The 16,307-nt window shown below is 38.9% G+C and overlaps 1 protein-coding gene across 1 annotated transcript; it reads right to left on the minus strand.

Annotated features, from left to right (window-relative positions):
* Positions 1–481: 481 nt before the first annotated feature.
* On the minus strand, positions 482–15,322 carry ppp2r2ab (protein phosphatase 2, regulatory subunit B, alpha b). Its single transcript, XM_067484809.1, has 10 exons — positions 15,015–15,322; positions 12,977–13,045; positions 5,304–5,401; positions 4,949–5,114; positions 4,397–4,509; positions 3,723–3,900; positions 3,109–3,273; positions 2,753–2,922; positions 2,178–2,269; positions 482–1,996 (listed from the first exon to the last, which is right to left on the minus strand). Exons 1-10 carry the CDS (start codon positions 15,019–15,021, stop codon positions 1,717–1,719), a joined length of 1,338 nt encoding a protein of 445 aa, XP_067340910.1. The 5' UTR covers positions 15,022–15,322; the 3' UTR covers positions 482–1,716.
* Between the last annotated feature and the right edge of the window lie 985 nt (positions 15,323–16,307).

Below are 16,307 nucleotides of genomic sequence, written 5' to 3' on the forward strand. Positions count from 1 at the left end.
ACGTAGGAGGAGGCGTGCGTGCACGCACGTACACAGTACGCCAGCCCAGACACGAGGCAGATGTGTGCCCCAGGATAGTTTCCAGCAACCAGAAACCACATAAGCTGATTTCCATCAGCCCTCTGTGTTTCATCGAGCATCAGAGAGTTGGTTGTCACTACGCCCAGACCAAGGATGGAGTCACAGCTGGATTTGCACCTGGGGTGTCAGGTGCATTTAACTTTAATTATTGAAAATCAACAGGACCCTGAATGGAGAGTCAGTGCACCACAGGGTTAAAATACATGCCTTTTTCCAACCAGTGAAGTCAACTGGTCCTGTTCAAACCTCAGTACGTACCTATGCCATCTTGGTATAGTAACGGATTTTGGTACAACCTTGAGTCACAGTTTACCGAGGAGCAACAGCATGGATAACTCATTGCATAAAATAAAAGCTTTGTGCTGCTGGTATCTCAGGAACAATCACGCAATAACAAGAATGCAAAAGTAGTTCCTTTATTATCTCCACTGTCATAGATTACAATTGTAGTTATACTAGAGGCATCAATATAGCTTGAACTGTCCACATTTTAAATACTATGTGAAGACAACCGCTGTAAATCCTTGTGCAGCTTTATGTACGATCACATACAGTAGCAGTAATAAGTTCTGCAGTAGTTTAAACACTTGTGACTTAATGCCTCAAATGTTTTGTTTTAAACTCCAGTCTTACAACACAGTTATCCAAGTACTTAAGTTGGTGCAGTAAGAGTCCAGTGTCAAAGTTCATTTCCCTGTTGTGAAGTACTGCTTCAGAGTTGTGGTACATCATGAGAAGAGAAAACTGAAAATCACAAAAAAAAAAAAAAAACATGTGCAAGGTCCAGCTTCATTTCACAAAACGGGATGGAACAAATCTTGTGGCATTTTAACTTTAATGCAAATAGACAATCATAATAGTATTTGAATAGGTCATCTCTTATAAATGACTATTGTTAAACAAAAACAGAAGAGGAACCAAACATGTCAAGATAGAGCCAATCAAAAATATGGCAGCTTAAGAAAAAAAAAAAACTTTTGGAGTTTGGACCTATTTGACCAGTCAGAGCCTGAGGCACAGCAACAGTAAGCATGAAGTCTCCTCATTAGGGTGGGTGTCCAGTATAAGCAGCAAGTGCATAAAAAAGACTTTGTAGCATACCTTTGTGACTGTTGAGTATGCATGTTTTAATGAGGAGAAAGAATAACAACAGTATAACAGATGAAGCAATAAAAGATGTATGCACAGACACAAAAAACTTGCAAATTTGTCTTACAAAAATAAACACTAGAATGGCACAGGACAATAAGGGGGACATACTAAATAAGTGTTTTTCATTTTCTACCACAGAGCCATTGGAGAAAAGTTATAAAAATAAGTGTTTGTGTTCAGTATTTTAAGTAAATGAAACTGGTTTAACCATGTAACCCCACCAGGAGAGTGCAGACGGGCTGGCAAATAAACATACAAACGGAAAAAAATTGGCACATCACTTAAACAACAAGGCAGGTGTGACTGATGATGGGCTAGAGTGCAGTCTCCTCTGTCCACATCTAGAACAAAGTGGCAAAGTCTGGTCTCCCAGTAGCGACAGACAGGGATGCTGTTTGTCTGCATTACCACAGACTTGACCAGGCCGCAGGTGGTACCAGTTGATGTCACCTGTGCCAGATCTCACATAAACTCACCCTGTCGTTAGTTCACTTTATCCTGGAATATGTAGAGGTTGTTGGTCGTCGCAACTGCGATAATGTTGTCCTCAGGATGCCAGGCAGTGTGAAGGATCTTCTTGTTGAAGTCTAAACTGTCCACACTGATTTCATCCTTCTTCCGCTTGCCGCTTGCACACACCTTGCGAGGCTTTAGGACCTGCAGGGGTTTGCTGTTTTCTCGGGATGCCTCCAAAGTTACATCCCTTCTATGGCCACGATCAAACATCCGGAAGAAGTTGTTGTATGAGCCAGTCATCACCACACTAATAATGGAGGGGGAGGGGGTCAATACTAGTATATTTAAATGATTCTTCTGTAAGCAGCTAATGAGCAACTCTTAAAATAGTCGTTTATTATAGAGTGGATGTCCCAAAAAAAAAAAAAAGAATATGTGAAACCCTTTTGCAATGAATGCTAGTACGTCCCACTCCTACATTTCCTTACCTGTCATTGCCATTCCAGCAGCATTCGAACTTGTCAAAGATACAGTCATTTTCATAGAGCGAGCACAGCTTGCTCCTCAGGTATTCGTGAACCTGTAATGAACACACACAGGTGTGAGCGGGCTGCTAGTAAAAAACTATGTTTACTTGAACTGCAGATTTGGATTCATTTTCCAATCTACCTGCACATTTTATTATACATTTATCACAATAGCACAAGCTCTTTGCTATACAAAAACTGTGCACAGCAAGGTCACGTATTTATGGTGCCTCCTAGTGGGCACTTTGTAACATTACATGTCATTGAAATAAAAAGGTGTGGCCACTGCAAAAAAAAAGTTATCACACAAATATTATCACAGTATCACAGTTAAAATAAAATGCAAATTGCACACACTACATTTAATCTGAAATGACCAGATTTTAGTCTTGATGTTATGTTGATGCAAAATAAATGGGGACTGTTATCCAAAGTGTTGGGGTCATAGCAACAGGTATCAATTGGTATTAATTCAGACCCAGATACTCATTTACCCCTCTTCAACAAACCCAGGCAGCACATGTTGTCAGTCTCACCTGATAGGTCTCTACAGGCCTGTTCTCCATGTTTAAGTCCCAAATCTTCATGGATAAGTAGTCTCTGGTCATCATGTAGCGTCCGTTGTGACTAAACTTAACATCTGAGATAGAGGATATGATCTCAGAGAAGAAGGAGCGATTACTAGGATCCTCTGGCTCCTCAAACACTAAGAGAAAAGATGGTGATGATAGAAACAACAATTAAAAGGCATAGATGTCAAAGCTGTTTTTCCCAAAGATCTATCGTGAGCTTAAATGTGGTTCGAGGGGCTTAGCGTAATGAATCTAGCACTTAATCCACTTGCTATGGCAGATATAGGATGATTAAAAAAGTGATCCAAATTGATTCTCACATTTGGAGTGCTTGTCACACAGTGCTGAAGCCCTCATGTCACATAGACGAATGGTTCCTTTGCTGCTGCTATAGACAAAGGTGTTACACTGATGAGGATGGAACTCTGCTGCTGTGATCACCTCTGTTAATTCCTCCATGTTGGCTGGTTTAATGTCAACAATATCTGAAGAGCATAGGGTTAAGGAAATAAACTTTGAGAGTTCAGAAGTACAACTGACAGTAGATGTAATCATGCATCCAGTGCATTTTTGAAGCACCAAAATGCTCAGAATTCTGGGAAGTACCATTGGCAAGTTTTGCACTAGGTGAGAACAGAAATGTCCATACAAAATCATCAGCTTGATAATTGATTATTGCCTGGTGATAAAATTGTTAATTCCTGTAAACTACTCCCCTTGTCTTTTTGTGTCCCTTTTCCAAAGTATCAAACCTGCTGTGTGATCATAAAACAATTCCAAACTTTATTTAAAAATAAGTAAACAGTTGATTGTGGCATTACACATTTGCTCACATGTGACACTAATGTTGATCACCTGGCATTAGATAGTCTCTTTCAGGAATGTCATGGATTAGACAAATGCACAGGCAAATCTCCATGGTGTGTAAGGATACTGAAGCTACGGTCGGTGATCTCGAGGTGCCAGAGGTTGATGCGGAGATCATCTGCAGACAAGTATGTCTCATTGTCACTGTTGACTGACACAGAGTTGATATGATAAGTGTGAGCATTGGCAAACACCCTCCGTGGACTGGCTTCCACCATCAGGTCCATGGGTATTAAAACTGGCACCTGAGATGAAAACAAACAGGGCATAATCTTAAACTGGTAATGAAGGCAAGAATCAAATTTGATCTCTGAAAGCTCCTCATGGCACAACTGTGTACTACAAAGCTTTTCTGACTCAAAAGTTGTTTACCTTTACTTTATAATATTCAGAAGTTTGTGTTCTGTGACTGTGATAAAGAGAGTTTTTTTTTTTTAAACAAATACAGCTTTATTAAACCTTTATTTTAACTTTAGCCTATCAACGTTCTGTAACAGCACAAGGGTTGACCTGTAGTCTGCAGTCTTGCTAAGTTTGTGCCCAACAATGCACAAATCTGATATGATGCAACTTTAGTTGCATTTTGCAAGTTACTGGTATAGTTGTCTTTAAAAATGTAAAACCAAAAAACATGGTTTAATACAATATTAGACAACCAAGTATTTTCCAGAGAAATGCACAAACACAGGTCTGACTGGCAAACTCCATTTCTCTCAGTTTGTGGTCCATTTAAGTGCTTACCCGCAGTGACGTGATAGTGTTGGGGTCTTTGTAGCGTCCATCATCCTCCTTGAGATTATAGCCCTCTGGTCTCTTGTCTCTTTCACTGATTTTCCACAACTTAATCGTCTTATCTGCCAAATGTTAAGAAAAAGTTAAAATGCAAGCTGCAAAGGGGGTCAAACTATCTGGACGTCAATCAGGGACTGGTTGCATTTCCGAAGTATTAAACAGGAGATGGCACTACAAGAGTGGATAGTTAAAACACATTTTATTTGTGGATGACTCACAAACTACTAAATCAGTCAGAGAAAAAGGCCTTCACACGTGATATGATTGCTTCAGAGATGGATGCTTTGTGTTCTGAGGTAAGCACCAGGAAACACTGCTCATCACTGATTTACTAGGAAAATTCTTGAGAAATTTGCCATCTTGCAGAGCAAATGACTACATTTAACTTCTGAGTAATTATTCACAATTAATATTTTGTAATTGTATCTGTGTAGTTAAAATAAAAGTCTCCAGTTTGTCATTAACATATATCTGGGCATGCACCTAATTAAACCAACTTACCATTAGTTGACAACAGAAACTGAGCAGCATTCTTCTGTGGAAGCCAGCGAATTTTGTTAATTTTCTCTTCTATCTCCAAACTCTTCAAGTAGTCAAACTCGGGCTCATGGCTTTGGAAAGTGCTATAAACATTGTATTCACTCCGGAACTGAGGCTGATTCTTATTCTGCCGAGGGTTGGGCAACAAAAACAACAAATGAGTTGATGTTAGAAAAGAACAAGACAATTTTAATCAACTTTAATCATTGATTTTAGTCATTTTTTTGTGAACTTCACCTTTTTGAATAAAAAAAAAAAAAGAGGATGGTGTGAGGGAATAAAACTAAACAGAAGGCAAACAAAACTATAGCTGTACCTCTATTTCCTGCTGGAAAATGACTACACGTCCACCTTTGTCTCCTGTGGCCAGCAGCTCCCCTGTGTGGTTAAACTCAACTGTAGATATGATATCCGCTGTGGGTTAAAAAAAAAACTGTCTCAGAATCGAAGCATGCTAGATGGAGATACAGAAAGATGTTAGAGAATGGAGAGCAGATAGAAAATGATTGTTAGCCCATTCCCCCCCTTCACTCTCTCTCCCCTCACTTGATTGTACATTTTTCCCAGGAGCACAATGTTGCCTTATTGAAGCTTGCTTGCACAGACAGACACACTTACTTAACCCTTTGTTGTACAGTGAAGCAGAAAGACAATACTGCCAAAGGTTGGAGTATGTGGTCTTTGTGACTGTTTAACTCCCTGAGGCCCAATGTAGAGGGAAACGCAACTGGGGTAGTAGCTAGGCTGCTAAAGAGGACATATTTAAAAAAGTGTTTTTCTATGAGGGCTGAAACCATCTAATTGTTTTCCATTATACATCAGTTATAATTTTTCTATAAATTCAACATGTTAGGGTACAAAAAGTAAAAAAAAAAGAAATGCTATCACAAGTGTGAAAACAAAATGTGATGGCTCCAGAGAATACCTACCCACATTACTAAAATGTTTCTTTCCCTCCATTGTAGTAATGTGTTGAAGGCTGAAAACATACCAGACTTCTGCCACCACAAACCTTACTGTTTTACAGTAAAGCCCATTGCCTTTAGATTCCAACAAGTTTCTTGTATGTGAAAAGCTACCTGGCAGTAATGTTTCTCAAATGTGCAGTGTAGATAGAGGTTGGGACCAGTGGAGATAAATAAATTATAAAGCAGCAACGGCATGACCCAAGGCCTAAACAATAAAAGGAGATAATTAAATTGTGATTTTTAGGGGGGGGCAATATTGCAAGTTAACATGCTTTTTTTTTTTGAAGATCATCTCAGACAAGCAAATAAGCTATGAATGTTGATCCTCAGCATTCCACAGAATATCATAAATTACCCTTAAATTGCCTGTGCATGTATAAGCATGTACACACTAAGTCGAAAATATCCTAGACAAATGTATTCATTCAACCCATTGGTTTTTAATTTAGCTATCTTTTACAGATTTTTCTAATTTGCCCACTCCCCTTATCCTTTCTTGCACACAACTGGATAATATAAAACCAACCAAAAACAACTAATAATAAACTACATTAATGTTGACTCAGTGTTTTTTTCCCCATCTTCCAACCGATGCTCTGACATATTCCAGCTATCAACCAAAAGCATTTGCAGGATACGTAAGCTGGCAAGTTTTAATCAGTTTTTCAGCAGTGGGGCTTTATAAATGGTGGAGGACATGGTCGCTTTAGAACAACATCTGCTACTGCTGCACAGCCTCTTCTGAAACTCAAATATATCGAAACAGTGACTTTGCTATTTTGCTTTGACACTGGTGTGGTCTCTTGCTGGTCGGCAACACTGTTTGCCTCTGTCAGGACTATTTTCAATATTGAAAATAAGAGGTTTTTTGAAAATTGCATCCTGTTAAATGGGCAACTTCACTTGGCTTCAGTTTAGGGTTTAAATATAGAGTCAAGGCCAAAAATATCAGCCCCTGAGCAATTCTTTCAAAAATTGCAACCCTTGTCTCCGAAAGTTCTTCGAATTGCAAATGTTTTGGCATTCATGTGCTTATCATTTGTACTGAAACAACACAAAAAAAAACCTGAAGAAAAGTCAAACTTGGCATAAACTCACACAGAACTCAAAAATGGACTGGACAAAATTATTGGCACCTTGTCAAAATTGTAAGAAATAATTGCTTTTCAATCATGTGATGCTCCTGTAATTTGACACAAGTGTTGGCAATATAGTAATCACACTTGCAACCAGTTAGAATGGAGTAAAAGCTGACTCAACCTTTATGTTGTGTTTTCACACTGATCATGGAGAAAAGAAAGAAGGGTAAAGATGTGTCCGTGTATTTGACAAAAAGAATTGTGGAAAAACATGAACAATCTCAAGGCTACAAGTCCACCTCCAGAGATCTTAACGTTCCTGTGTCCACTGTGCAAGGTTTACAGCCCATGGCACTGTAGCTAACCTCCCTGGACGTGGATGGAAGAGCAAAATTTATGAAAAGTTACAACGAAGGATTTTTCGAATGGTGGATAAAGAACCCCGATTAACTTCCAAACAAATTCAAGCTGATCTGCAGACACAGGGTACAACAGTGTCAACTTGCACTATCCTTCGCCATATGAATAAAAAGGGAAGCTATGGTAGGAGACCCCGGAGGACATTACTGCTGACACAAAGGCATTAAAATAAAGCAAGACTCGAGTTTGCCAAAACTTATGTGGAGAAACTAAAACCACAATCCTTCTGGAAGAAGGTAATGTGGACAGATGAGATAAAAGTAGAGCTTTTGGGTAAAAGGCATCATGCCACTGTTTACAGAAAAAGAAATGCAGGCCTTCAAAGAAAAGAACACAGTCCCTATAAGTCAAACATGATGGAGGTTAAAAAATGTTTTCAGGTTGCTTTGCTGCTTCTGGCACTGGATGTCTCCACCAGAGGTCATGGGTCTTCCAGCAGGACGATGAACCGAAACACACTTAAAAAGCATTGGTTACAAATAAAGTGTTGGAGAGTTCTGAAGTGGCCAGCAATGAGTCCAGATCTGAACACCATAGAACACCTGAGAAATCTCTAAACAGCAGTTGGGAGAATGTGTCGTTCAAATCTGAATGACTTTGAGCAGTTTGAAAAAAGAAGAGTGGTCCAAAATTCCAGTACAGAGGTGTAAGAGACTCATTCATGGTTACAGGAGGCGATTGATTTCAGTTATTTTTTCTAGATAGGGTGCTACCAAAAATTAAGTTATGAGTGCCAAACATTTTGTCCAGTGCATTTTTTGGGGGTTCTGTGTAGAATTGTCAGATTTGACTTTTCTTCTTTTTTTGTGTCGTTCCAGTGCAAACAAACACAATAAGCACGTGAATACCAAAACATTTGCAACTGGAACAATTTTCGGAGAGAAGGGTTGCATTTTTGACAGAATTGCAAGGGTGCCAATATATTTGGCCATGACTGTACAATAATGCTCTTAAAATCTCTCTACTTTCCCTATATTTACATCTCTCTTCTTCTGGCTGAAAAATCCCTCCAGGTGAAATCACTTATGGGAACCATCAGTTCATATTATGTCATCTTGTTGCTCAAACTATGGAGGTTGTGATCATGGTCAACCTGCTTTTCCAGAGCTGCCCCAGATGAAATTATCTTAACTCCTGATGGTGTAAAACTAAAATATTTAAAAAATATGTCAGTAAGTCAGAGAGAAGTTTAAAAGCATCATTGTTACACCACAAACTAAAGCCTTGGGGAGCAAGTTAAAAATTGGTGAAATTGCCCTTTAAATTGGAATATTAATTTACAACCGCAATTCCAAAATAGTTGGGATAATGTGTAAAACGTAAATAAACAAAATGCAATGATTTGCAAATCTTATCAACCCATATTTTAGTCACAATAGAACATAAATAACATGTGAGATGTTGAAACTGATGTGAAACTTACAATTTCATAGAAAATATTAGCTCATTTTGAATTTGACGGCAGCGACACGTCAAAAAAAGTTTGGTAACAAGGGCAACAAAAAGCTGGAAAATAATTGTCGCAAAACCAAAACAAACTGAGGAGCACTTGACAACTAATTAGGCTGTTATGTGGCCAGATGAATCAAAATTAGATTTTTTTTTTTTTTTTTTGCAAATCACGGACGCTGTGTTCTGTGGGACAGAGACCACCTGGCTTGTTATCAGCGAAGAGTTCAAAAACCTGCATCTCTGATGGTATGGGGTGCATTAGTGCCTATAGCATAGGCAACTTAAACATCTGGAATGGTACCAACAATTCTCAAAAGTACATGGAGCAACATACGCTCCCATCCATATGACGTCTCTTTCCAGAAAGGTCTTATCGCATACTGCATCTATCCTTACAGCATGGTTTTGCAGAAGAAGAGTCCAGGTGATAAAAACTGGACTTCCCACAGTCCAGACCTTTCAATAATGGATAACATTTGGTGCAGCATAAAACAAAAAAATCAGGCAACAAAGTCGCAGGACTGTTGAGCAGATAGAATCCTGCATCAGACAAGAATGGGACAATATTCCTCTCCTAAAACTCCAGAAACTGGTCTCCTCACTTACCAGACAGTTATTAAAGGAGGGGAGGCTACACAATGGTAAAAATCATGCTCTATATTGAGATGTGTTGCTGCCATAAAATTCAAATTATATTTTCCATGAAATGGTAGAATTTGTCAGTTTCAACATCAGATGTGTGGTTTATGGTTTACTGTCAATAAAATATGGGTCGATGAGATTTGCAAAACATTGCATTGTTTTTAATCAGATTTTACACTTCATCCAAACTTCTTTGGAATTGGGGTTGTAAAACAATTAAATGTTCAGCCCTAATTGACATACTGAACATTTAAACCAATGCTTTGTAAAATTACTTATTTATGAATTTAAACACACATTGTGATGTTTCATTTGACATGTTCTATTAAATTAAGTTGTTGCCTCTTACCTCTAAACTTTCACCTCCATGAGTGACATCAGTGTTTACAATTTGTTAAAATAGGACAATTGGTGCCTTTGTTTAATTCTCGCATAACAAGAGTGGGGGTAGGTTTGACAGTGGCACGATCTTAACAGGATAGGTCTTTAAGTAGGGATTTAATGTTCCAAAAACAAGCGCTCCCAGAATTGACAGGGCAGACTCTAAGCAGGAGTTTGCAAAAGGGAGAGAAGTAAAAGACCAAAGCAAGTCTCATGCAGGAGGCTTAAAAAGAAAATAAAAAGAAAGATGCCCTCACGGATACGGAACTTGTCCACAACAACATGAAAACCACCAGGTTTAGTTAATATTGTGGCTGATCTGTTTGTGTTCCATAAAAAGGGTATCAAATGTGGGAAAGGTTCTTTGCTTTTTTGACTAGAGGTACCACAGATAGTTTAACACAAAGAACACAAAACAGTAGTGTCCTAAAAAATGAATAAATAAAAACATCATTAATTTGACGAGTCAAATCCTTCCAGGCATCAGGCATTTTGGTAAAATGCAAATGTCATATTTAGTCTAAAATCTTACGGGAGTAGTTGTATAGCCCGATGCTAAATGTACTGTTTATTGTGCAGATATTGAAACTGAGAAACCTATACACCCTTCATATTGCTCCAGAAATCCAGTCTAATAAGAGGAAAAACTACTATGCAGATGGCTATTTCTTTTATTGGTTCTTCCTGAGACACTGGTCTGTCTGCAAAATCCTTTTTAGGATTAACAAAAAGACTTTTAAAATGGCTATTTACTCATCTACATAATTAACTTGGCAATTTTGTGCAGTGATTGTTTGATTAAGGCTGGAGATATAAGCCATACATTTCTTTTGGTGATATTTGCCTTATTGACGGCAGTCGACAATGCAAGCTGGCAATATGTTGTGGCCATTTGAAAGTTATTTTTCACAAAAAGTATCTGGCATTTGAAAGAAGGTCGTATGATTGAAATAGTGTTCATGAACGAGAAAAAGACATTAAAATGGCACAGTAATTTATGATGAAGATTTTGTTTTTGTTATCCTGAGAGTTTAGGGTCACCACAGCTGATCATTTGTTCACATGTGGTTTTGGCACAGTATTTACGGCGGATGCCCTTCCTGACACAAGCCTCCCAGTTTCTACCGGGCTTGTGACTGGCACTGTACGAATGGGGTTGAGCTGTTGGGGGGGGGGGGGGGGGGGTGTCAGTGTCCTGACACTTTGACTTGTGGTCGGGAAGAACAGGGTGCAAACATCCGACCCTATGGTCAGTAGGGGGCCACTCTACCAACTGAGCCACTGCCACGCCCTTAGTAATTTATAATGGAAATATAATGAAGTTTCCCTGCAAATAATTTGATTTAAAAAAAAAAAAAAGCTATCAAGCAAGTTAATATTTTAAACAACTTTATCGGCCCAGAAGTACTATATTATTCCAATCAACCCCCTCGGTCTCAGAATGCAGTCTTACTTGTGCATCCCAGAATTTCCAACGGTATAGAATGGGAGGCAGAGCATTTAGCTATCAAGCTCCCCTCCTGTGGAACCAGCTTCCAGTTAAGATTTGGAAGGCAGACACCTACTCTAATTTTAACACTAAGCTTAAATTCTTGATAATACTAATTGCTAGTTGTAGTCAAGCTTCTATAGAGCTTGGACTGCTGGGGGACCCACACCCCGATGCACTGAGCTCCTTTCCTCCTCTCTTCTGAATGAAATTAACCCTTAGATGCATAAGTGGGAGAAAAATGATCCACTGAGGTCATTTTCTTTCCATATCTTCATAATGAAAAGATAATTTCATAGTCCAGCTATTTAAAAATAAATAAATAAATTGTTGATATCATGTCACTTAAATTATTTACCTACCATTTATACATTAGGAAATGGTAGTTTTTCTATTACTACCCCAAGCTTCCATAGTTGGGTCGAAAATGAACTGCATTCATTTCCTATGGAACTTCATGATTCTTTGACTGTCAGGAATGTATATTCTGTGGACTGCACACACTATAACACATACTCTTTCAAAGAGTAGTCATGAAGGACAAGCACGCACATTTCTCAGGTTAAAAAAAAGAAAAAAATATGAAGCTAGTGTATGTACTATGTGTGTGTCAATCATGACAATTGTGCGAGTGTGTGTTTCTTCTCATCAATCATCAAACATGCCCTTTTTAATAGTTTTTGAAACTAGCGAGCATTGCATGGGTATGTGTATGCGTGCATTTATTTATATAGTTGCACATTGATCAATGGTTTGCTTATCATTTAAACATTCAAGTAACAAAGATTGGAAAGTCAACAGTCAGTGTTGGAGATCCAATGTACCTGTGTGCAATCAGAAACAGGTATTTTGTCAAAACTATGATGAGACAAGAAGGGAAGAAAAGAGTTTTACACACACACACACACACACACACACACACACAAATGCATATACTCTATCACACAGGGCATGAAGGAGTACAACAAATTATGCTGCTGTAACTCAGTTGGTGAGGCAGTTGTCCACGAACCACAGGGTCAGTGGTGCAATTCCCGGACCCTCCTGGCTAAAAGTCGAAGTGTCCTTGGCCAAGACACTGAACCCAAAGTTGCCCCAGGGGGCCCTCCACTCTTCACTCACCCCAACCGGTCAAGGCAGATGGCTTCCAACCCTGAGCCTGGTTCTGCTAGAGGGTTCTTCCGTTAAAAGGAGTTTTTCCTCTCCACTGTTGCCCATTGCATGCTCAAGGGAGATTTGTTGGTAGTCTTGACTTTATTTTGTGAAGTACTTTGAGATAACTTCCGTGTGAATTGGCACTATATAAATAAAGCTGAACTGAATTGATAATTTTAACACAGATGGTAAACCTAACTATATTGTTCAATTGTTCAGCATAATGACCAGCCACAACACAAAGACAGGAAAATTGAGCTATATTCAGCCAATTAAAAAATTAGGAAGTTGCCGAACTTCTATCTGCTCACTCATTGTAAGCTAGTTTGTACTACCTAGTACATACAACCGTTTTTCAAACTTTCCTATATGTGATTTAAGCCCTTTATGGCAGGGCTTATACCTTCAGCTACGTCGTCATCGATGGCTCCTTTCACCTGAGAGAAGCACCACTGCATGTCACCTCCAGGTCCTGCATGAATAAAAATAATAATTTTAGTCTAGTTGCCATTTAAACATATATATTTTACTGTAAAGCTTATCAGTCCTTTTCAGCTCATAAATGTGTTGCAGGGAGCAGAATGAGCATCAACAATGATGTACAAGTGGTTGAAATAATTGACGATGGCCTGGTTGATAATGAGTGAGTGCCAGAGCAATAATTTAGATGCTATGTCAAATTAATGTGTTTGTGTATTTAAACAGTAGTTTGAAAGTGGCATTTCCTTAAATATTGTTTCAATATGTTGCTAAACTCTGGCAGTGACAGATAACTGACTTTACTGAATGTTGTAACTACAAAAACAACAGACCTGTTACAAAATTTGTATGGTATTGCATGTACATATTCGCCCAAGTAAAACAGTAATTGATGTCAGACAAGACCTTCTAATGTCTCCAAGACATTTGATGTCTGCATAAATGCATCCACTTAATAATCACCTGTGAAGCAGTTTAACATTTTTCTGAAAGCAGATCTGATGCATGGTTAGTACTGTGGCTCTCTCACTGTAGAAAAACTCTGACTTAACTACAGAGCCTAGCAACAACAGGTAAATTCTGAAGAATTCTCGAAGAACCTTTTGCTTTAAACCAGCAAAACTGTTACACCAGTAGGAGATGCTTTTACTGCGGGTTCCCATATTTAATAATAATCACTTGTCTCAACATGTTCTCCATTGCACAACAAAGCACAATGAATTCTGCATATTTTTAACATCTAATCATCTGTTATTAAAACTGGTCTGTTTTGTGAATAACAATATCTGCATGCTCTGCAGAATAATCAAGGACAATTATGAGTCACCATAGCTTCATTATACACTACTCTGTGAAATAAAACATCATTTAAAAAAAGATGCCAGGACAGAACTGGTGTAAGTCTGGACAAAATTTAGCACTTTCATAGATTCCCAGCATCTACTGCACAAAAAAAAAAAAACACACGAATCATGTAACTGTTTTGATATGCAAATCATCTCAACAATCGGTTTTAACAAGAGAGTGCTAAACAATATAATGCGTGATCAGGTCACTTCCCCGCCCAAATACACCAAATGAACGCACTAAATATAGGTTATCCTACTAATGACCTATTTTGCTATATAGTTAAAATAGACATCAATCTCAATGAGTTACAAGGTGCCTAAATCTCATTATTTAAACAATTATGTTCATTAAACAAATAGTGTTATTCACTTATGAATGAGATGTGAAATATTATGTAAGGCTAAACAAACTATTGCACTGCAGTAACGTTACATTTGTATTGCCAACACCTGCTCCGACTCTTCAATCCTTTAAGTCGGAAACTAAACAAATACCATTTAACAGCTTGTTCAAGATGTAGCAGGCCCTGGGTGCTAGCCTGCATGTGGGCAATGTCAAAGTTTAAGCTAACGCTAGCTAATCTGGCTCTTCGAGCCAGTCATGGCATGTTTCAGAAATGTGTGCACCGGGGTGGAAACCGCCAGTCCCACCTCTAGTTATTTAAGCTATTTTCTATCTCAACAGCAGAGCAGTTACTTTGTATTAGCGGTGAGACAGAAAGGTCTACAGTCTGATACTGCTTCGACAACTTAACTTTAGCGTTTTATAATGCCACGGAAAGCTAATGCTATGTTTTTCTATCTAGGCATGAAGAGTTAGCATGTAAGAATGTCCCCAGCCCAGTGGTAATGGTACACAGCTAACATTTGCTATCAATGTCTAGCTAGGTTTAGCCGGCAAAGACAGGCCAGATGGGCGATGACACTCGAGTTTGCTGGCTAGCTCCCCTTAGCACTAGCCTAGGTCGGGTAGCTTGCTAGCGCTAGCTAAACTGACACTCGGTGATGTGAGTGAAATCTTGCAACCGTCAGGGAAGAAGCTGTTTGGGACAGAGTCGCGTTGTAAAAGCATCGGCCTGTTCGTGATAATTGTGTATGTAGTGGCTAAATTACCTGCCATGACGAGACAAACAGTGGCGCTTGCCTCAGTAACTCACGATCCTGCTTCCCACTCCCACGCGCTGCTTCGTGGGATCTGAACTTTTCCTTCAGCTGAATCTCCGCTGTCTATCTGCACGAGCCTGTGTGTCAGGCGCTAAATGTACCGTAACGTCAGTTATTTCTAAAACTCTCCGTTTCTTTCCCGCTCCTCTCGGTTTGTTTCTCCCTCCTTGTATGTCACTGTCTCGCTACGGTTTTCTTGCCGCCGGCTAATTCGCATCCCACAAGTCACTTCTTCCCCACCCCTCTACAGTGTCTTTCCGCACGTGAACTGAAGGGTTTTTGTTATGCGCGCGCACACTGTCTGCACACATTGCATAAAAAGGATGGAAAGGGAATCATGTCCTTCTCAAGCAGTAGTCCTACAAACGTTTCTGGAGACATTAACACTTCTCGTTTCTATCAGCATTCTAGAAGTGTATTTCTTCTGTTACTTGGTGATATTTACTCCCAGAGGAAGGGATATTGTGACATCCTCCCAGCTGCACCACCAAACAGCACTAAATCAGAGATGCTCTTCAAAATGTTGGCACTTAACTGACGTGCACATACAGTATTCCCTCTCCACCTCTACACTACAGTATGTGCTCAGAAATGATCTCTGCAGAGCTTACTGTGTATGACAACTGATTCAGTGAGTTTCCATTGCACTGATACACATACTTGCATTCCCATTATATATTATACAGGGCCCACAGCAAAATCTTACCTGACTGTCACCATTTTGACTCCTTTAATCTGTTAAACAACTACTTTGCATAAAGCAGGGTCCTGGTTAATGTTTTTTTTTTTCTTTCCAGAAAAGCACAGCAAATAATCAACAAAAGTGATAATCAACGTGCATATATTGATTTTAGAATGTACTCACAAAGAAGAAAATAACAGGAAAATGATCAGATCAGCAAAAGGAGTGTTTTTTCAGCACTTTGTAACACAGAGACATACTGTAAGTCAAACCAGAATCTGTTTATCATCATCGCACCATGGATTGAAACATGGAACAGATATAAGCTACAATATAGCGAACATTATAACAATATGTATAGTTGCCATCATGTGTCTGCAAAACCAGGAGAAATGACACATTGGAAGAGAAGAGCGTGGACTGACTTGAGTCTCATGGATGCGGTTGGTACCTACTTTCTGGTTAATAAAATCTGACAATGTTATCTTAGTTATCTCCATCAAATACATCTCTTAGGTTGGTGTTATTATTAAAATATAAACCTATATATTCAACTGATA

The sequence above is a fragment of the Channa argus genome, chromosome 18, assembly GCF_033026475.1.
Source record: "Channa argus isolate prfri chromosome 18, Channa argus male v1.0, whole genome shotgun sequence".
NCBI lineage: Eukaryota > Metazoa > Chordata > Actinopteri > Anabantiformes > Channidae > Channa > Channa argus.